Source organism: Rhinopithecus bieti, unplaced genomic scaffold, assembly GCF_001698545.2.
Source record: "Rhinopithecus bieti isolate Rb0 unplaced genomic scaffold, ASM169854v2 scaffold_13262, whole genome shotgun sequence".
NCBI classification, from domain to species: domain Eukaryota; kingdom Metazoa; phylum Chordata; class Mammalia; order Primates; family Cercopithecidae; genus Rhinopithecus; species Rhinopithecus bieti.
Genome location: NW_016808004.1, coordinates 3,200,034 through 3,222,456, shown reverse-complemented (window position 1 = coordinate 3,222,456; position 22,423 = coordinate 3,200,034). Strand labels below are relative to the sequence as shown.

Genomic DNA, 22,423 nt, shown 5'->3' with positions numbered 1-22,423 from the left:
TCGCCGGGGCTGGAGTGCAATGGGCGGTTTTCAGCTCATTGCAAGCTCTGTTTCTCGGTTTCAGGCCATTCTCCTGCCTCAGCCTCCCCAGTAGCTGGGACTAAAGGAGCCTGACATCTCGCCCGGCTAGTTTTTTGTATTTTTTAGTAGAGACGGGGTTTCACCGTGTTAGCCAGGATGGTCTCGATCTCCTGACCTTGTGATCCGCCCGTCTCGGCCTCCCAAAGTGCTGGGATTACAGGCTTGAGCCACCGCGCCCGGCCGAAGTTACTTATTTATACATATTTACACCCAGCCTCATTCCATCATCATTACCTTTACTATGATCATCCTCCTCATCACTGTTATGGTTAACAAATCTCCACCATTTATCATCAAACTCAGAAACCCTGGGAGAACCACTCTCTGCCTCTCAGGTCAGCAGGGTTAAAGAAGGTGCCTGGCTGGAGCAGAGGATTCTGGGAGTGCCACCTGGGAGAAGGACAATCTCTACAGTTAATACTAAGGATCAGGTGGCTGCCTTGGTGGCTCTTTGAAACAGCAGCAGATGACACATTCAAGCATGGTCTGGACAAGAGGATCCTTAGAGAGGAGGTCAGGAGGATGGCAGGGTCCAGGTTCCAGGAGCAAACCAAGGCCTGGCCCATGTAAGCAGAATGAAGCTAATTCTGCCTGGTTCTTGCTCTCCCTCCTGTCCGCTTATGCTTTGTCTCCTCTTCTGGGTCTCCACCATGTTCCCGCAGAGGCCCAGTGGAGCAGGCTGAAGGTGGCCTTTTGACTCTGACAGGAGGGATATCTCCTAACCCATTCGGGCTGAGATCTCAAGGCCTTTACATGGTCCCTTCCTGGGGAAATGTGCACAGTGCCCTCTATCTGGTTGACTTTCTGCCTCCTTCTTAGAAGGATCCCCGTGATTCCATTGGGCCCACCCATATAATCCAGGACAATCTCCCACCTCAAGATCCTTAATCACAGCCAGGCGTGGTGGCTCATATCTGTAATCCCAGCACTTTGGGAGGCCAAGATGGGTGGATCACTTGAGGTCAAGAGTTCGAGACCAGCCTGGCCAACATGGTGAAACCCTGTCTCTACTAAAAATACAAAGATTAGCCAGGCATTGTGGCGCATGCCTGTAATCCCAACTACTTGGGAGGCTGAGGCAGGAGAATTGTGGAGGTTGCAGTGAGCTGATTCAGCAGATTCACAGGTTCTAGGAATGAGGACGTGGATGTCTTTGGGGGGCCATTATTCGGCCTACCACAGAGAGGCACTGCTTAACCCAAAATAACACATGTGTAATGGTGGCATTTCAGGTACTTGTATCGGGGGTTTCCTCGTATCTTGTATTTGTATTATGCAAGGCTGGGCCCCCAGGCAGGCTCCAGCACACACAGCTGCCGCTGATCCTCTCTCACCTCTGCTCTCTTGCTTCATCTCAAGTCAACCTTCCGCAGCTGACATTCTTCTGGCATGGGAGCAGCGCCAGCTGAGGGGCTGCCAGCACCTCCTCTCGGCCCTGACCCTTTCACTCTGCGGGGAGGGAACACACTCTCAGGTCACTGTTCACTGTTGGCCTCCAAGGATCAACTGAAGTCAGGAGCCGCTTCCCTCTTCTGGGACCCTCCTGCCCTCTCAGCCCCTTCCTTCCATTCTTCGTCCCCCATGCTGCCCAGGCTGCCTCTAGCTGCCCTGTCCTCCTATCTAGAGATTAAAGAATTCCTTTGTTGACCTCTGCAGGGAACACTCTTTGCCTTTTGAGAACTTACGGGACAAGGCAATGCTTATTTCAGGATAATGGCTCATAAATGAGAGGGTTTTAGGTACAGTGCAGGCTGTTAAAGCGAAGGCGTGACCCTCACAGTTCTCCTCAAATGACCATTCTCTCTCTCTGCAGGACTCACCCTGAGAGGAACGTGGGGCTTTAGGAAGCTCAGGGAAGGATCTTTCCTAATGAGGGTTTGGGGAGGCTTCCAGAGTCCTTCTCTCTGTATGGGACCTCCTGGGGGGCTCCTCTGCTCACCCTCAGATCCCAACAGCCAGGTCTTTAATCCTAGCGATGCTGGGGTCAGAAAAGTGCAGAGACAATCAGGAACCTCCCAGAAACACACTCTCTGTCACACACACACACACTTTGACCTCGGGGCAGTGAAACTCTTCCACCCTATCAGGAGGAAGTTGATGGTATGTGTGTCTTCACACTGGGGACAAAGGTGATCCTGGGCAGGGCAAAAACTGACTGCCCAGCCCTACCCACCTCCTCAGCCCTACATTGGGCCCTCTGAGGAGAGAAGACGCTGCCCTGAGTTTCAGGTGCTACAGCCCAGGTGATGAGCCAAAACTCCCACCAGAGAACCCTTCATTTCCTAATTCTGTCACCCCACAAACCTTTCCTGCACACCATGCCAGCTGGTGCTAGGCCTGCTGGGCCCAGAAGTGGGGGAAGGTGGGATGAAGGATGGGAAATGGCCTCTGCCCTGGAGGGAGGGGTTCCCAGGGCGAGGCTGCCAGGTGGGTTTGCGTGGCAGCTGGCTGAGAGGTCAGTGACACAGTGAAGGCGGAGGGACAGGCAGGCTTTGGCCCCGCAAGGGCCTCTGGAGCTTGCGCGCAGCCAAGTCCCTCTGTGGGGTCAGGTCCTGGCCAGGCATCCTACTGGCTTCACACTCAGCCCAGTGGTGGGGCACCCACCCCTGCTCCAGCCTCCTACTCTCCTGGTGGGTGGCCCTCCCTCCTGCCCATTCTACTCCTGAACCTGTCCTTATAAGGCCACCCGCTCAGGAGACGTGCGTTCTGTGTCCTCTGGGCAGCTGCCCACACAACGTCATCTGCTGTTTTACTGCTCGAGATTTTTAACCTATGATTTTATTTTTTTGTCGTTAAGAAAATGTTTCCAGGTTGAGCAGAGACATTAATTGGGTGCCAGATGAGGGCAGAAGGATGAATGCCAGGGTGCTTGGGAGCCAGGGACCCAGGACTGACAGCCCCAGGGCGTGACTTAACCACATATCCCAAATACCGCAGTAGCTGAACCATTCCAAGAACTCCAGCAGGCCCCGTGCGGGCCATTTCCCCTTAAGTGACACCCACTGAGTTGGGGGAGTTGACCCTCCCCCAGCTGTGGACCATCTTGTGTTGTTAGAGTGCCCTTTGGTCCTCTGTCCAGGAGGTGGGCACATGGTGCCCACACAGGGCCGGTCCGACAGCGGGCTGGAGCGCTGGAGCCTTGAGTACACATGTTCTGGGGCAGCCTCAGTGGGACTGTGAGCAGCTCCTGATGCTGTGGACTGTCCATTTCCAGCCAGGTGCACTGGCCTTCCCAGGGAGTGCTGAGCTACCCAAAGTCCTTCCAGTAAGATACTGTTCTCCTGAACTTAGCCAAAGGTTTCCCTGACTGACAACCAAAGCACCCTGCTGGGTGCAAGAGAACATGAGTAAAGGTAGTGGCAGTCAAGTGGGGCAGAGAGTGTGTCCTGTCTCCCTGCGAACCTAGAGGAAGGTGTGTTAAGCTGGATGAGAGAACCTTGGGCTGAAGCTGCCACCAGGAAGGATGCTGTCTCCATCAGGGAACTCACCTTGTGGTCCTAACTGCTGCAGGGGCTGGCTGCCTCCTTCGCTCTACTCTGAGGCCCTGGGGGCTGGGGCTGAACCTGGCTTGTCTCTCTGCCTCTGCGCCTGGCACAGCTTCTGGTCAGAGGAGGTGCGCAGAGTGTTTGCTGAAAGAAGAATAAGAAAAAGAGTGGCGGGAGAGGGCAGCCCGGAGAGTCACCCGAGGAATGGCCCATGCTGAGAGGGAGGTGCCTTCCAAAGGGTCGTCACCGAACTCCAGCTGAAAGACCCACCAAAAGGGATTCAAGGAAGCTCTAGTACTCAGGATGACTACTAGTGAGGTGATTTCCAGGAACCAAGACAGTCACCGCCGTTCCTCGGCGACCAGACCTCAGAGCCTGGAAGGACTGCAGGGCTGGGGCTGAAGAAGGGATCCCAGTAGTTACTGGGAGGGTCCTGGTGTTGATCTGCACAGGCCCCCCAGTGCCCACGGAGGGGAGTGAGGTTCCAGCTGGTTCACCCCCCCGTGCTGTGATCCTTTGGAGACCACATGGTACCTTTTGTATGGCAGCAAGGCAAGCAGAAACAAGCATGGGTTGCTGTTCTTGAGCAAGCCAGGAGCAGTGGCCACACTCGGCAGTGGAGCAGACTGAGCTCTGAGGAGAGCAGTGGGTGCTGCTGGGCGAAGCAGCCACCACCCCATCCCTGTGATGAGGAGCTTTGTTTTGTCACACCAACCCCAGGCCTGGTGGGGGCAGGTGGCCCATGAGACCGCCTAGAGGCAGTCCAGAGCTGTTTTGGGGGTTCAAGGTAGGAGACTGAACCTAAGAGAAGTGTCTTTAGCTCCCCAGGAGTGCAGGGACCTCAGTTACAGGGCTGGGGCCCATGGGTCACAGGGATGCCACCTTCTCAGCATCTGGATCTTCAGTCAGACCCAGGGCTGGGGAGGCCACCTGCACAGGCCAGGTGACAGGACTCACACACTTGCCCCTCCACCCAGCACTGTCCTCCCTCCACCAGAGGGGGCACCAGCCTTTGTCCCTAGGGTCATATTCTGGAGTCAATGCCCTAATCAGGAGGAATGATGAGAGATCCTTTCAAGGCCAAAACTCTTTGGGGCTCCCAAGTACACCAAGCAGTCATGAATTGCCTTCTCCATCTGAAGCCAGACTGCCCGCTATTGCCAAGATACTCCGCTGCCCATGCCTGACGGCAGGGAGGTTTCCGCTTCACTGACACTGACAGCCAGGCCCTGCTCTACACCCTGTCTGTGTTCTCTCTCATTTACTCTCCCAACAGCCCTTTCAGTTTAGGTTCTGCTGTCCTCACTGACAGATGCCCACCTGAGGCTCAGAGAGGGTAAGCAACTGCTTAAGATCACAGAGTCAGGAAATAATAGAACTGGATTAGAATCCAGGAAGTCTGAGTCACAACTGGAGCCTCCCGGCCACTACACTGGCTCCTTTCACGGTGAGCCTGTACACACGTTCCCCCACCTGACCCCACAGCAAATGTATGCACCAGACACATCTCAACCACACATACAAACTGGGGCTCAGAAAGGTGAGGCAACCAGCCCCACATCACCCAGCAAACAGGTGGCAAGGGTGGGCCTGAAGCAAGGATCCCCAGGGCTCCCTCTATGTACCTTGCAGAACCCCTTGGATAAATCTGGTAATGATCTGGTCCAGCCAGGGTGGTGGAGACCAGGGCTGCAGGCCTGCCTGGTCCCTCACTTGGGAGGGGGTGACAGAAGCTGTGCACTCTGGAGCTCATGCCATCTGGTTCTGTTTCCATTCCCAGCCACTCCTCAGAAAGCTTCTAAAGGTCAATTTTTTCCCCTCAAATTCAAGTGACTTGGGAGGCAAGGCCCTGGCTTCTGGTTACGGAAGCACCACCTCTGCCTGTAAGACATTCCTCTGGTTCCCATAACTGTGTGATCAGGCAGAGGCACTGAGATGGGCATTTTCCAGTATACTGTGCCCCAGCCAAGCCACTTGGTGACACGGCCCAGAGAGCTGAGGGTCAGAGGGGACAGGGCCCATGTCCAGCAGGGTCTTGGCAGGAAAGAGATAGCACACTCAAATCAGGTCACTAGAGGAGGGTTGAGGAAAGAGGCTGTTCACAAAGGGTGGAGGGCCCCTAAGGAACAGCACAAGGCTAGTGAGCTTGGGGCTTCCCGCCTGGGCAGGAGGGAGGGGGGCAGCCACCTCAACCTGGAGACAGAGGGCTGTAAGGAAAGGACCACCCGTCAGCGGCGGGGACTTGAGTCAGTGAAGGAAAAAGGTCAGTGCAAGATCACCCCACAGGGAGGGAGCCAGGAACTAAGTTCCCTGACTCCACACCCCTCCCCACTTCCCACCTTCTGCTGCTGCTCTGTATTGGGAGCCAGTCAAGGGAGCCCAGTGATGTCACCCAAACAGGACCACCTCTCGGGGTGTGGAGCAGGAGAAAGGAGCTGATCTCGAGGGACAAGGAGCCGTCAGCCCAGGGCTGAATGAGAGGCTTGCTATCTGAATACAAAAAGCAGGTCTTTCAGTCACACTCACTGCCTCAAAAACTTGCTGTGGCTCGCCATTTCCTACAGAATAAAGCCCAAGTTCTCTAGCCTGGCATTCAAGGCTCTTCACACACAGACTCCAGCCTACTTCTCTGGCCCCACTATAGGTACTTCACATAATCTGCACAGAGACTCTGTAACAGTCTCTCATCATCATCTCCATTTGCCCAACATCACAGAGCTGGCATGTAGAGCTGGAATATGGACCCAGGTCCCCTGGGTGCCATTCTGCTGCATCATGAGCGATAAGCACAGACTGCTGGAACACGGTCCATTCACCAAAACTGCGCCTTCTCCACAGTAAGGGTGTCAATAATGGGTGGAGGGGAAAGTGTGAAGAGGAACCAGGAGAAAGAACTTGGAAAGTGAGGACTGCATATGCTGGTCTAGAAGCTCTTATTTCATCCTCAGGACAACCCCCCTGGAATTATCATCTCTGGTTAGAGTTGAGACACTCTCATTCTTTCATTTCAGCAACTTTAAGGAATTTACCCATGGTCAAACAGAAGTCCCTGTCAGAGCCAGGGTTTGACTGCAAAATCAGCTGGCAGGCAGGCAGCACTGTCCCTCTGCAGAGTGGCACCTACAAAGTCCTCAGTCCCTCGTTTCCACTGCAACCCAGTGTTAGCTCCTTCCCTGAGCACCCCAAATTCCCTTTGCTAATCGGGACTTTGCGGTTAGGCATATTTTTGTAAGACTCCTGTTAGAATGAAAATATGTTACCTGCAAAGGGAAGCATGTTGGGCCAATGGTTTCTGACTTCCTATAGAGTTGGCAAAGAGTGTGTGTGTGTGTGTGTGTGTGTGTGTGTGTGTGTGTGTGTGTACGCATGAGTGCGTGACCTGAAGGGCCCAGGTGCCCAAATACCATTAGAGATTAACTCCTTTGTCTCTATCTGCTGAATCTGAGTGCTGAATGGGGTGTGTGTATAGAGGAACTTTCCTAGAAAAAATAAGGATGGAAGCCTGGAATCAGGGAGGGTAGCCTGAGGATGGGTCACCATAGGGAAGTTCTTTCATGAATGCCCTGGAAGGCAGCAAAGGAAATAACATGTGAGGATGGGAGGAGGATTCCAGAGAAGCAGGCTTTAGGTTGGGTGGTCCACTTGCATTGCTGTCTCCAGGAAAGTTTCTTGCCCCTAACCCGTGACCTCGCTTTCCTTCCCTGTGAAGAGAGGGGTGGAACTAGAGGCTTACACCCTGCTCCACGACCCTCCAGCCCAACAAAAGGCCCATTTTCCCTTTGTTAGTTACTCGGATGCCAGAGAGAAGGGCTCCCTCTTTTCATGCTTCCCCAGTCCAGCTAGGGCAGAATTATGAGAGCTGCAGAGGATGCTGCTGGGCCAAGACCTCCTCCAGGGGGTCCTGTATCCCACATCCATTACTGGCCTGTTGGGGGCAGCCTATCTTCCAACAACTGTTGTTTCCCACCAGCACAGTTAATTTGCTGCCGTTCCTCGGATGTGACAGCAACTTGAAGCAAAGCAATTAGGATGAAAAAGAGGCCCAGCTCCTTGGGGCCAAAGGAAAATAAACAGAGCGGCCCTGTGTGTATTCCGCCGCCAAGAGGAGCCATTCTTCACGTGATGATTAGCATTTCCAATCCCAGCTTCCTCCCTTCCCTTGAAAGAAGTGACCTGTGAGCTGCTGTTTTTCTCAGATCCCACTCTTCCCAAGGTGGACTGCAAATTTGACAGCTCGTCACCTTCACAGAAAAGTCTTCCCTGGCCACCTGCCACAGCCCTGCCAGAAATGATACCCCTGTCCTCTGAAATCTGAAAGCCTTTCTCTGTACCTCTCCTATGGAGTTTCCTTGATTGACTGATCAATTGATCAATTCATTCTTTCAATAAACATCCGTTGAGTACCATTCATTCATTCAACAAATATTTCTTAAGTCCCTACTATATAAATCATCTCTTAAGCTGCCTACTATGTTCTAGTCGTTGTTCTGGGTCCTGATGAGACAGCAGTGAACAAAACAGAAAAAAACCTCCACCTTAGTGGGGCTCAAATTTTAGTAGGAGGAAGCCAACAGCAAACAAGTGAAAACATAGCATGGAAGATGATGCTAAACGCTATGGAGAAAAATCAAACAGGAAAAGGGAGAACACATAGAGAAGCGGGAGGTAGATTTTAAATAGGGAGGTTAGGAGAGCCCGCAGGATCGAAGTGACGTCTGAGCCAAGACCTGCAGGAAGCAGAGTGGGGCTAAGTGAGGCAGTGTGCAGGCAGAGGGACACCGGCCACAGGCCCTGAGCTGGGAGTGTGCCTGGTGTGCCCAAAAAGCGATGAGGCCAGAGAGGAGTGGGAGATGAAGTCAGGGAGGAAACAGGGTAGGAGAGTCTGAAAGGACTTTGCCTTTCAGAGAGGGAGCACCATGCTCTGACCGGCGTTTTGTTGAACTAGGATGGCTCTGGCTGCCCTGTAAGCACACTGAAGGGAAGCCAGCAAGGAAGCGGGTCCTGGGTGGAGGACAGGGGTGGGGCAGCTTCTCTGCCTCTGCCGGGCAGGCTATATAAACCAGATAAGATGATTTCAGGGAGAGGAAGGCTTGGGGTGCAGGACATCCGGAGTCAGGGGCAAGGAGAACGTTCGTGGAAGACTGGAGAGAGCTCCAGAGTGTCGGGCTGCAGGGCTGAAGGGCTGCCACTAGGTTCGGGAAAATGATCCCTGCAGCTTTAAGCTGTGTGAATGTAGGCCTCTCAGAAAGGATGGACTTCTCAGAGTAAACCTCTGGGCTGGGACCGAGAGATTTCAAACCCAGCCCTCTGAGCTCAGGAACTCCTAAGTGTTTCTGTAATTTGCCCAGCTGCACCTGGTTTGTGCCCCCACACCTTCACGCAGTAGTCAAGCCGAGGTGCTGAGGAATGAGAGGCCGAGAATCCCAAGTCCTGAGTTCAGGTCCCTCCTCTTCCACGTGACTGCCTGTGTGACTCTGGGTGAGTCATTCTGGCTTTCTGCTGGTTTCCTCACCAGCACCCCAAGCACAGTCACCATCCCTGCTGAGGGCGGTGGGCAGTAGTGACACATGCTGTGGGTGGAGCAAAGCTTTACCTGTGAGAACCCTTAGGCAGCGGTGGTTACAAAAACTGGTTTACAAAAGCTCCCCACACTTCCTGAGATGAATCGCGAAAGTGCAAATATTCCCCAGGGCCTAAACTAGTCATTACCTGTGCAAATATCCCCCAGGGCCTACACCAGTCATTACCTGGGCTGAACGGGGCTACTGGTTTTCCAGGTCTATCCTAAGGGAAGAGAACTAGTTAACTTTCCTATGGAAGACGGAGGAGAAAGGGCTGAATCCAAGAGAACAAACGAACCCCCAAAAGAGGTGGGGATACATAGAGAAAGGCAAAAGGGAGGGAGTGTTAAGGAGACCGTTGGAAACACCATGTCCATCTCAGGATGTCGGCCAAGCAGTCATGCAGCACGGAAGACAAGCCTATGGCCCTGGGTTCACAGCCAGGTTCTACCACTTCCTAACGAGCCTCTTCTAATCACATGACCCTTGAGCTTTTTCCCCTCCATTAAGCTGCTGGAGTAGGGGTGTTGCCAAACTATCTACCATTTAAAATTCTTAAAAGCTCAAGCAAGTCAACTGTGGGAAAGCTCTCTGTGAACAGTGTTGTTATTATGCACAAAAGGCATCTCAGAAAGGGCCGCCCTGGATGAAGGAACAACCAAATGCCAGGAGCCAGCAGGCCAGGGCTGAACAGCCTCAAGTGCAGACAACACTGTGGGATGAGAGAGACTATGAGCTGATGGATCACAATGTGGCAAGTCTCAGGTGTTCAGCACTGGTCAGGAGGCACGAGCAAGGAGGAAAACGCTCTGTACTGTTATGAAAAGTTATCTGTAACTTGGAAGTAAGGCAAAAGGAGGATTATTTTCTTTCACTGTCACTTTGGGACAGGGTTGAACAAAGAAGAGTTATTTAATTTTCAAGGGGAATGTACCTTTGCCTTACAATTTACTATAGATTAGAGCCCAGACTTTGTGAAGTCACATGCTAACTTGCAGGCATATGCACAAATATGTACATGTATGTATGTAAAGATGCAAAGGATTTTTGTTCAGTAGAGAACCAAAAAAATTATGCTTTTGTCCTGTAAAGCATATAGCAGTTTTGTCTCTAACTTAGCAAACTTATTTTAGTATGTCTCTTCCAACTAAATATACAAATCTGTCTCTCAAATGCTCTTTTTTTTTTTGAGACGGAGTCTCGCTCTGCCACCCAGGCTGGAGTGCAGTGGCCGGATCTCAGCTCACTGCAAGCTCCGCCTCCCGGGTTCACGCCATTCTCCTGCCTCAGCCTCCCAAGTAGCTGGGACTACAGGCGCCCGCCACCTCGCCCAGCTGGTTTTTTGTATTTTTTAGTAGAGACGGGGTTTCACTGTGTTAGCCAGGATGAGTCTCGATCTCCTGACCTCGTGATCCGCCCGTCTCGGCCTCCCAAAGTGCTGGGATTACAGGCTTGAGCCACCGCGCCCGGCCTTCAAATGCTCTTTCAATCAGCTTTGCCATTCTTTTTGGTTCTCTTATAGGTGAGTTAAATAAATCTTTGATGTGTGATAAAAATTACACTTTGAGGTCAGGTACAGAGGCTCATGCCTGTAATCCCAGAACTTTCGGAGGTAAAGCAGGAGGATTGCTTGAGCCCAGGAGTTCAAGGCCAGCCTGGGCAACACAGTGAGACTCCACTTCTACAAAAAATTTTATGAAAATTAGCTAGGTGTGGTGGTGTGCACCTGTAGTCCCAGTTACTCGGGAAGCTAAGGTAGGGAGGATCACCTGAGCCCAGGAGGTCAAGGCTGCGGTAAGCCATGATTTTACCACTGTACTCCAGCCTTAGGGACAAAGCAAGACCCTGTAAAAAAAAGAAGGAGGAAGGAGGCGAAGAGGACAAGGAGGAAGGAGGGAGGAGGGAACGGCGAGGCGAGGGAGGGAGGGGAAGGAAGGAAAAAGAAGGAGGAAGGAAGAAGGAAGAAGGAAGGAAGGGGGAGGGAGGAGAGGGAGGCGAGGGAGGTCGAGGGAGGGAAGGGAAGGGAGAGGGGAGGGAGGAATGAGGAAGGAGGGAGGGAGGGAGGGAGGGAAGGAGGAGGGGAGGAGGGGGAGGGAGGGAAGGAAGGAAGGAAGGAAGGAAGGAAGAAGAGGAAGGAAGGGAAGGAGGGAAGGAAGGAGGGAAGGAAGGAAGGAATTACACTTTGATAGAACCACAAGTGAGAAACTCTTGTTGCTATGCTGTGTGGCTTTGGGCCAGTGGGTCAGTTTTTGTCACAAGAAGAGGGTACCCAAATCCCAGGCCCAAGGTAGGTCTGGAGGGGGAAGACAGATGTGAAAGTACCTTGCACATCATTCACAAGAAGAAAAACTCAGGGTTTATTGTTGAGACTTATGAGACTAGGCTACTCCAGGGCTGGAAGGTCCCAGGCTTCTGAGGGCGGCATTCTCCAGACTTGGGACATAGGCCAAGAGAAGGGGCAGCTAGGGGCAGCACTGGAGCAAGCCTCCATGCCCCGGAGGTGCCATGCCAACACTGCATTCTCCATTTCTGATGAGGCCAAGATTTCCCATGGGCCTCAGGTCCTGGGGGATGGAGACCAATCAGGACCACCCAGAGAAGTCTTCCCAAGGCCATGGAGAGGCTGGAGGGGGCTGGGACAGGCATCTGCCCAAAAGCCAGAGCTGGGGATTTTGATGAAGGAACGAGAGTCCTCATCCAACAACAGAGGTCAGCACTAGGTTGCTAACTGGTGGCCTCTGTAGCCTGGGTTCTTTCAAGGCATCATCATTTTAATCATGGACAGGGAAGTCCCCCAGCTCACTGAACATGATCTCTGCCCTTACAATCCGCACACGTGGTTGTGCACACACAATGATGTTACAGCCAGGGTTCCAATAAGCAATGCAGACAGCCCAGGTCAGGAAAACGAAGAGCTGAGTCAGCCAGTGCTGCACATAGGATGGCAGAGCACTGACAGGGAGAGAGAAGGAGACAAGGCATTCCGGCCAGGGGAATCGCGAAGGCCAGAATAGGACAGAAGAGAACAAACCTGTAGAATGTGGAGGAGGGGCTACAACTGAGGAAGATGAGGCAGGATTTGGCTCATACCTGAAGTTATGTGGGTTAACAGTCCACTGCCCCTGTGGTGATGGCAAAAACAGGGTGGGCAAGGGCTTATACCTGGGTGCTCCCCTAAGGGTCCCAAAAGGGAACGTGAAAAATTCTCTCCCCGCCCAGGTCTTACTCCAGGCTCAGCTCAGTCACTATCTGCTACAAGTTGGCCCAGTCTCACCACCTCTCCAGATGCCCCAACTACTGCTGCTCTGCCGGTATGGTTGGACTTGCAGAGACCCTCCAGATCTGCTCCAGCCTTCCCCAACCCTGCTTCTCTTCTGAGCTCTCAGCCTCTATGGTCTAAGCCTCCCCTTTCAGCAGCTAATGGTATCCTGCTCACCTCCTCCATAGAGTTTGCACACTCTTCTCTTTTCTGCAGTTAAATATTTTTCCTCTTCCTATTTTCCCTTTGCCCTGATTTCTTCAGCACTTTATTATACTGTAGGTGGTTTTAAATTTTTTTGCATGTTGCCTTCAACTCTGTGGATCAAGACAAGTATGTGTAAACCTTTTTGTTGTCCTGTAACTGTTAAGATTTTTTTCTGGGTTATCCTCTAAGCTTCCTGGATCCCTGTGTGGCAACTACAGCTCTCATTAGGCATTACATTGGGCATACAGTAGGTGCCTAATTCTTGCCTACTACGGGCAGTTTGATTAACATCACTTAAGTCACTCCCAGCCATGCTCAATCACTAGCCCATTACATACAAGCCTGGATTATTCAAATCCCAACTCCTCCTACCCTTTTCACTGACACTGTGACCCACCAGCTCTCAGCAGAGCCCAAATGATTTGATGGCATCATCGCTGCTCCCTGAGCTTCCTGAACATGTATGTGCACACCACCAGAAGGCACCAGACCTGGGTGTCTCAGTAGAAAGAGGGAAGTTACCAGCTACTTCTAAGGCCGGCTTCACACACTCAGCCATAACTCAGGGAGGAGTCGCGGCGTCTCCTCCCTCCTAAAGCCGGCCCAGAGGTCACAGTTCTGGCGTTGTCGAAGCCACAGGCCCAGGGGCGCCAGCAGGCAGCCTTAGGAGAAAGGTCTGCAAGGAGCCCGGCCGTGGGAAGCCGGCTTTCTCCCTGAGCAGCCGCCAGGTGCCGCCCTCGATGGCGTAGAGCAGCGTGAACATCCGGTTGACCGTATAGACGGTGTCGCCGCGCACCACGGCCGTGAAGAGCGCTCCCTTGCTGTTGACGAACTGGCCAGGCAGCGCCGTCCACTGGCCCGTGGCCAGGTTGAGACAGTCGATGGCGCAGTGCAGGAAGTCGTCGGAAGGTCCGTTGCGCACCACGTAGAGGCTGTCGCGGTGGGCCACCATGCAGTGGCCGTAGCTCTGCGGACGCCGCAGGTCGGCCACCGACAGCCACGCGTCGGTCCGCGCCGCGTACTCCACCACGGCGGTGGTGTCGGCCGGCCGCCACAGGCACACGAAGAGGCGGCCACACGCCTGGGCGCAGGGCACGCCGGCGGCCGGCTGCGGCAGGTCGGCCACAAAGCTCCAACAGGCCGCGGCCGGGTCGTAGCGCTCCACGGAGCTGACGGGCGTCCTCTGGAGCTCGCCGCCGATGGCGTAGAGGCAGCCGTCGAAGCCGGCCAGCGCTGTGTCATAGCGCGGCTGGTGCGGGCTGGGGAACTCGCGCCACGTGCCGCCGTCGGGGTCGTAGCAGAAGCCCAGCTCTACCACCTCCTTGCTGGCGCCGCGCACGCCGCCCACGATGTAAAGCTTGTTGTCCAGCGTGGCCACCCCGGCCAGCAACGTGCTGGCCTCCAGGGGCAGCGCGGCCAACGTGCGCCACGCGTCCTCTTTCTCATCCAGGTAGCACAGCGTGCGCGATGCATCCTCCAGGAAACCGGGCGCGGGCGTGTGCGTGCTCACGGCCACGTAGCTACTGGGCCGCAGGGCCGCCACGTAGGAGCGGGCCTCGGGCAGCGCCAGCTCAGCTGCCAGCTCGCGCTCGCCGTCGCGGATGAAGAGCGCGGCACTGTGAAACACGTCTCGCAGGCCGAAGGCGGCAGCCGCGTCGCACAGCAATGCGCAGTTGTCCGACGTGAGGTTGTACTCCAGAAAGCGCGCCAGCGCCGGCGCCTGCAGGAAGGCGGCGCACTCCACGGCCTGCAGCAGCTCGTCCTCTGCCGCCAGCGCCGGCCGCTCGCCGCGCAGCACCTGCAGCGTGACGCGGAAACCGCCCGCGCTCAGAACGCCCAGGCGCACCTCTGCCGCGCGCGCCTCCCGCATGCCTGAGCGGAAGAGGCCGCGGAAGAAGCCGCAGTGCTCCACGAGCAGGGCGCGGTCGGCTTGGAAGAGCTGGCCGCCCACCCATACCTGCACAGTGGTCTCCGGACCCCGTGGCATGGCGAGCCGGCGGGGCGGAGGCCGCCGCTGGGGCCTTGGGTTCGCCCGCCGCAGACTGTGGGGCTCCCTCAGAGCAAAAACTTCCCTGGGGGCTATAAATATCTCTCCCTGGCTAAAGATAGTAAGGCTCATGTGATGTGGTGGCCCGCAGTCTGTATGGCTGCGGGCCCGGAGGGCATCTGGAGACCTGTGTGATCACTCATTTCCTTAGAAGAAATGGTAATAATAGTGACCGTATGCCGTGCACCTGCAGCATGCCGGCGCACTGAGGGCTGCTAAGGAGATACCCATTTCACCTGCATCTTTCCAGCTGTGTGCCCTCGTGCGAGTGTCCTGTTCCTCATGTTACAAATGAGGCCAGTAGGCCAGAAACGGTGGCTTACGCCTGTAATCCTAACACTTTGGGAGGCCTTGAAGGGTGGATCACCTGAGGTCAGGAGTTCGAGACCAGCCTGGCCAACATGGGGAAACCCCGTCTCTATTAAAAATACAAAAAAAAATTAGCCAGGCGTGGTGACGCATACCTGTAATACCAGCTACTTGGGCTGAGGCACGAGAATAGCTTGAACTCGGGAGGCTGAAGTTGCAGTGAGCTGAGCTCGTGTCATTGCACTCCAGCCTGGGCAACAGAGTGAGGCTATGCCTCAAAAAAAAAAAAAAAAAAAAAAAAAATTTAAAATTAAATGGGGCCAATAATAACACCTATTTCACAGTCTTGGGACAACATCTGAAATATCCCGGTTGAGGCTGAGAGAGTTTAGGTAACTTGTCCGGGGTCATTCAGCTAGGAAGTCGCTGAGACGGAATGAATACCCATCTCGCCGCTTAAGCTCAGAGGAGTGGGACAGGCAGGTTGGAGAACAAGGCATAAATGGAGCAAATACATTGGGCCAGGCTGGGGTCCAGGACCAGGGTTTTAATTTGGCTTGGGCTTCTGACCCTGACTCTGAGCCAGTCCAATCTCTTTTTGAGTCTCAATTTTCTTCTCTGAAAAATGGAAAAGGTAGCAACCCTGCTTTGCAGATGAGCATCCCATAAAGCCCCTGACTTAGGATGGGAATGGGAATTCCACACTTGCTGCGAGGCTCCAGAACCTGGGAAAAGGAGTTGGGACTGCCTAGGGGATCATAGGCCTGTGGATGGGAAGAAGGGCTTCCTAAAATACTAACACTTTAATTGCATTATGTGTCAGGCACTGTTGTAAGCACTTTATATTAACTCCTTGCAACGATCCTAGGAGTAGATACTATTATTTCTCCCCCCATGGATATTATCCATTTATTGCTTATAGCAACACCATGAATTAGAAATTATTAATGGCCTTATTTCATATATGAAGAGACTGAAGTGCCGAGAGGTTTAGTCACATAGCCAGAGAGTGGCACACCTAGGCCTGGAATGCAGCCAGCCTGATTCTAAAGCAGGGGTCCCCAACCCTGGGGCCATGGACCTTAGGAACCAGGCTGTGCAGCTGGAGGTGAGAAGTGAAGCATCATCTGTATTTACAGCTGCTCCCCATCCTCATTACTGCCTGAGCGCTGCTTCCTGTCAAATCAGTGGCAGCAGCATTCAATTCTCATTGGAGGGTGAATCCTATTGTGAACTGCGTGTGGGAGGGATCTAGGTTGCCTGCTCCGTATGAGAATCTAATGCCTGATGATCTGTCACTGTCTCCCATCACCTCCAGATGGGACTGTTTAGTTGCAGGAGAACAAGCTCAGGGCACCCATTGATTCTACATTATGGCAAGTTGTATAAGTATTTCGTTATATAATAATAATAGAAATAAAGTGCACAATAAATGTAATACGCTTGAATCATTCTGAAACCATCTCCCCTCCGCCGTCTGTGGAAAAACTGTCTTTTATGAAACCAATCCCTGGTGCCGAAAAGGTTGGGGACCGCTAGAGGGTATGGCTATACCACTGTATTTTTGTTGGTGGTGGGTTTTTTTTGTTTGGTTGGTTGGTTTGGGTTTTTTTTTTGTTTTTAGACGGGAGTCTCACTCTGTCACCCAGGCTCGTGTGATCTGCCTCTTGGGTTCAAGCAATTCTCCTGCCTCAGCCTCCAGAGTAGATGGGATTACAGGCATGCACTACCACGCCCGGTTAATTTTTGTATTTTTAGTAGAGACGGGGTTTCACCTTGTTGGCCAACCTGGTCTTGAACTCTTGACCTCAAGTGATCCACTTACGTTGGCCTCCCAAAGTGCTGGGCTATACCACTGTGCTCTGATGCCTCTCTGTGCTACAAATGCTGGGCAGTCGCCTTGTGTCAGGAGGGCATAGTTGGAAGGCACCTCAGGCTCATATGGTTCAATCCTCTCACTTACAGTGGAGGGAGGTGCTCAGGGTCTTGTAGCTTGAGGCAGACAGCCCCAGGCCTCCTGCTGCCTGCTCCATGGCACTTTTCCCACTACACAGAACTTTTCTGGGTGACCAGCTAAAACTATCGGTCCCAAAATGGAGCTTGGGATGGAATGGAGCTTAATAATTATCTCCTCCTGCTACCTTATTCTAAGGTAAGGAAACTGAGGCCCAGACATATGTAAAATGATATCTGCCATTCAGATGTGCAGCTGTCCCATCCTTACCTGCAGGCCTTCTTAGGGAGGATGAGGGGCTTGCAATGACCAAGTAGAAGGTGGGAAGAGGCAGGGGAACTTCTCTCCCCCTTAGGCTATATATGCATAGATCCTCACGTATGAATCTGCAGAGCCAACACGAATGTGCCTCTCCTGCTAGGGAACTCCCGTCCAGTTCACTCCGTCAAAGCAGTGATGGGATGTGGGGACCACTTGTGTGAGCCTGGGAAGCCAGAGGCCTGGAGGAGGCAGCCAGAAATATCTCTGACTCTCTACCCCAGGGACCAGACAGGAAGAGGAGGAGGAGATGGGAGGATGGGTGGGCAGGAGTCCCCACGAATACTATCCCAGGCCCTCTGCCAGCTTCTCTCTTTCCCCGAGGCCAGATATTGGCTGAATGGCCTGGGATGTCCAGGCAGCAGGCATGATAGTCCCAATCTTGGGGACCAGTGGGCTCTCAGTGCTGGGTCTTGACTGTGTCCTTGCTGGTGGCCTTAGTGGTAGGGAAAGGGTGTCTGACTGTTCCCATTTCACAGATGAGGAAAGAAAGGCTTAGCAATGAGCTGGACTTTTCCTTGGTTATGAATGGGGATGTGGGCCTGAATCAAACCGTGCCCGCTGACCCCAGCTGCCACTCCTCACCTGCACTAGCCTTGCCTCAGGGCAGGGAAACAGTTGCCTTCTGCTGGGGACAGGGCTGGAGAAGGGCTGACTCCCAGGGGGCTGAGGCTGCTGCATAGTCCTGGGACCACAGTTCCCTCCCAATAGCCTGTTCCAGACACCTAGTAATTGGCAGACACAACCAGATGGAACCATTGCCTGGCCGCCCTCTCCTGAGAGCAGGAGGAGGAGGGAACGCAAACCCCTCCTGGCTGAAGTTTGCTCTTGGCTTGATGTTTTCCAAGTCTAGCCCTGCCTTGAGTGGGCTGGGGCTCGGGCACACACCCAGTTTCCACCTCCAGCAGCCAGGCAGTGGGGAGAGGGTCATCCAAGGTGGGGGGTCATGTTTTCCTGAGGCTGGGCTGAGGATCAGCCCTTTGGTCCCACCCCCAAGGCCCCAGTGGGGTGTTGCCTGCAGCTGGGGAGAGTTTCCTCCTCCTGGACACTGAGTGTCCCTCTGGGATTTGGAGAGGACAAGGAACTATCCCGGCTGTGGGCAGCCCACAGAGTTCCCAGGCCCTGCTCGACCCCACACCAACCTCCCTCTCCACTCTGCATCCCCCACACTGTGTGAGGTTGGGGATGGGGGCAAAGAAAGGAGAAAGGAACCTGCCTCAGACTCTGAGGCTTTCTAGAGCGCAGACCCAGTGTTGTTCATCCCTGTATTCACAGTGATTGGCACACAGTAGGCGTCTGTTAAGTAGATTCTCTGGGGCGCTAACCTGTGGAAGTCTTCGGTCTGAGAGAAAAGATATAACCCTTACCCTGGGAGACACCCCCACTCTCTGAAGTCTGATGGGAATGCCCTGGCCCTTGCCACTCATGCACATAGGTGCTTCCGCACATAGAGTAGTGAGTGGCTTGTACTGCCTGGACCTGGAGGAGGAAGAGCACTGGACTGGGAGTCAGGATTCCTGCCTGGGCTCTGATGCTGGTGCCACCACTGACTTACAAAAGCTACCCAAACTCTTCAGGCTACAGTGCTTCATCTGTAAAGTGGAATTTGAATCTGCCGTCTAAGGTTCTGTTCAGCTTTGACATCTGAATTTATCATTCAACAACCACAAAAGTGGTTGCCATGTTGTGCCTCCAGAAGAGGCAACCACATCACAAAAGGGGACCAAAAGCTTAGCTTTATATGAAAGGGCTCCTGGGGGTTGGGTAGCAAGGGTAGGTCCTGCCATCAGAAAAACCTCACAGGCCCTACGTGTGTAGACCTATATTTGCTCCAGTCGTTCACTACAGAGATATCTATTGAGCACCTGCTGTATGCCCACTGCTGGGCTTGGTGCCACATCCTCTAGACTTTGAGTGCCCGGGGGCCTCCTATGAGACCCTTGATGGGGGTTGGTGGTAGAGGGTAAGGAGAGTTGGGTTACTTGCCCTAGCAGAATAACCTCTCTCTTGATCTGAAGTGTACAAACTTCTGGTCACTAAACGGTTGTGACTTCTTTGTAGGTGGATGAGAAATGTGTGCTATTTATATCCAGAGGAGTAGATGGAACTAACCTCTACTTTCTTGGGACATGGGCCAAGCTCTGGATAGGACACATGTTATCTAATATACTTCTTGATATTGTCCCTGCTTTATTTTATTTTGAGACAAGGTCTCACTCTGTCACCCAGGCAGGAGTGCAGTGGCACAAATACAGCTTACTGCAGCCTCCGCCTCCTGGGCTAAAGCTATCTTCCCACCTCGGCCTCTGATGTAGCTGGGACTATGGGTGCACGCCAATATGCCCAGCTAATTTTTTTATATGTTTTTGTAGAGACAGGGTTTCACCATGTTGCCCAGGCTTGTCCCTATTTTAAAGATGAGGAACTGAGGTCTGGAAGGGCAAAGTAGCTTATTCCAGGGTCTGACAGTAGCAGCCCCTAGCTGAGGAAACTGGGGATGGAGAAAGGGATGGGTCGCAGCCATGAGGTGGTCACTGTTTTCCTCCTAAGCCTCAGAGGAGGGGCAGACTTTGAGCAATGAGCTGTAACAGCTGAGGGCCCCAGTAACCAGCTGGCCACCAGCTTAAATAATCTCTGAACTGGAAGAGAATTAAGGGTCATTTTACTGCATGATGCAAGTCATAAAGGAGTCTCCTCTACAACACTTCCTTGAAGTGGTCACCCCCTTGGTTGCTGCCAGTGTCAGGTGAGAGGGGTTCAGTTCCACCAAAGACAGTCCCTTCTAACTATGGACAGTCAGATGGTTACAGAGTTCACCCTCAGACTGAGCTAGAATCTTGCAGCTCCCATCTCCTGGTTGGTCAAGTTTTAAAGATGAGGAAACTGAGACCGATAGAGGCCAAGTAACATCCCAGCATCACACAAGCTGGGAAGTAGCAGAGCTTAGGTTTACATGCAGTTGGGCCCGTGCAGAACCACAGCTAGCCCTGTCTCCAGCAGTCTTCCATTGAGATTGATTCTATCCCCACAGGCCCCATCTGGAACCAGTCTGTCTTCACAGGACGAGGCCAGCCCAGGGATGTGACTGAAACTTGGATCCCACTTTCTCAACTCCTACAACTCAAAGGAAAACCCTTGCCATTAGCTGTGTGACTAATTCTGGCCTGAGAGTGTAACCTAAACAAATTCCACCCGATACCTTAATAACACAGCTGGTTTACCATGATTTCTCCAAAACACAACTAGGCTGAGTCAATATTCATGTCCTGGCCAGGAAAATAATTGTTCTTCATTGAAGAGTCATTATTACCATCCAGCTCTGACCCTGGGCCCTGCCTGCACACCTGGTTTTCCACGGTTCTTCTGTGGGTGGGTGGGTAGATGAGTTAACCATCTGGGGGAAGGGGAAGGAGAAGGGCTGCCGTGAGAGGTCTCTGAGGACCCCGTGCCTTTCCCCACTCTAACCTGGTGTGTACTCCAGAAGAGATGCCTCACAGGGTTCTAGAATGTATGCAGGCCTGGAGCCCAGGGCTGATTCTGTTACTCTCTATTTTGCCTCATTTTCCCCTTTAGTGTTTATTGATGGGGACACCGAAGCCCAAAGAAGCAAGGGTACTTGCCCAAGATCACTCTAGGGAAGGAGCTAGCACTAGATCCTAAGTGTACAGGTTCGTGATGTGGGCCATTTGCCCTGTCTTTGGTATGACCAGATTTAACCTGAGTCCCAAGGGGAATGACCGGGTGACCCATGCCAGGCTCACCACCAATCCCAGAATTGCTGTAGGCAAGAGGCGGTGCCAGGTTTTAGAACAAACACCCCATTTACACAACAGGCCACAAACACATGCAACTCATTAGCTCCCATTAGGGAGAGACGGTAATTCAGAATGGATTAGGTTTCTTGAAGCTGAACCCATATTGGCCCTGAATGTTGGTAAGGGGTTCTCTCTGCCCCGCCGCCTCTCCCAGAAGCGTGGATTCTGAATGGGTTCTTCAGTGAGGCCTCTAGAGTCTTCACAGGAAAGGGCAGAATAATGTGATTGGGGATATAGAGTGCCAAGGCTGAGCTAAAGAAAAGGCAAAGCTTGGAATTGAACCCGGGAAGCTTCCTGGAGGAGGAGGCGGGGCTGGCTTGGTAGAACAAAGGGAGGGGTGGATTTTCTTGCTGGTGAAAAGAGATTGAGTGGGAGGTTCAGGGAAGAGTGCAAACATCCTTTCCCTCTCTCCCCCTAGCCCTGGGGCTCCCTCTCTCTGCTCCTTCCCGGCCGGGTCCGGGGGCGCTCGGGAGGGTGACGGGCCAGGTCCTCGAGGCCCAGCCGGGCAGTGGGGGCGCGGCCGGCCGGAGCTCCCTCCCTGCTCCAGGAGCCGGGTGAGCGCGCCCCGCGGGGGGCTCCGCAGCCCTTACAAGGAGTTTGGTGGCGCTTGGGGTGGCCCCGCCCGCCAGGCTCCACCGGCCCCTCCTTCCCGCCGGGTGGCAGCCCGCTGGACGTGGGACTGAGGGCGCGGACGCCGACGGGTCCGGGGCCGCGCGCACCAGGGAAGCCTGCGTCCCGCTCCCCTGGGCCCCTACGGGCGGGCGTACTGCGCCGGGCCCACCGGCCGCAGACCTGCGTGGCTGTCCAGGGCGTCGCCATGTCCTCGGTGTTTGGAAAACCCCGCGCGGGCAGCGGGCCTCAGAGCACGCCCCTCGAGGTCAACCTGGCCATCCTGGGGCGCCGCGGGGCTGGCAAGTCTGGTGAGTGGTGCCGGGGAACCTGAGCCGCCAGGTGCGGAACTGGGCGTGGGTCGGGGGACAGTGCGCTCTGCTCTTGGGGTCAGGTTCTTCCAGTGGCTTGGGGAGCTTCCTTCACCCAGGAGGGTCGCACAAGACACCGTGATTTTCTTTGCCTCAGTTTCCCTGTTGCCAGGCTTTCTCTTCTCTCGGCTTTGTGCTCCGCTCCTCCATCTCTGCCTTCTGTTCCCTGCCTGCCTCTTCCTTTTGTGTCTTCCCACTGTCTCTGTCCTCCGTGTCAGTGACCCCTGCTGTCTCTCCCTTCTCTCTTACTCAGTGTCTTGGAGTCCTTTATGGGTCGGTCTGCCCAGCCACCAACCTTCCAACCCCTAACCCTGTGACCTCCCCTGGGGCCAGCAGTCAGTCTTGGCGACTGACTCCAGAGGGACCTGTTGGGCACTGAACCCCCCCGCGCCCCCTCCGCCCCCTCC

The 22,423-nt window shown here is 53.9% G+C and overlaps 2 protein-coding genes across 7 annotated transcripts in view; one reads left to right on the top strand and one right to left on the bottom strand.

Annotated features, from left to right (window-relative positions):
* KBTBD13 (kelch repeat and BTB domain containing 13) overlaps positions 1-22,423 on the bottom strand; it is a 36,640-nt gene that overhangs the window by 9,539 nt on the left and 4,678 nt on the right. For 3 of the 6 annotated variants that reach the window (XM_017885049.1, XM_017885048.1, XM_017885050.1), the window contains exons 1-3: positions 12,991-14,621; positions 3,570-3,710; positions 1,416-1,530 (exon numbers count right to left, since the gene is read on the bottom strand). In XM_017885049.1, the coding sequence (XP_017740538.1) occupies positions 13,204-14,580 (1,377 nt within the window). In that variant the 5' untranslated portion in view covers positions 14,581-14,621 and the 3' untranslated portion in view covers positions 1,416-1,530; positions 3,570-3,710; positions 12,991-13,203. Of the gene's footprint in view, positions 1-1,415; positions 1,531-3,569; positions 3,711-4,100; positions 4,238-12,990; positions 14,622-22,423 lie in introns of those variants that run through there. The other 3 variants (XR_001887838.1, XR_001887840.1, XR_001887839.1) reach the window with 2 other exon arrangements.
* The window catches only part of RASL12 (RAS like family 12), a 15,668-nt gene continuing 14,599 nt past the window's right edge, over positions 21,355-22,423 (top strand). The window contains exon 1 of the mRNA XM_017885052.1: positions 21,355-21,956. Within this exon, the coding sequence (XP_017740541.1) occupies positions 21,854-21,956 (103 nt within the window). The 5' untranslated portion in view covers positions 21,355-21,853. The remainder of the gene's footprint in view (positions 21,957-22,423) is intronic.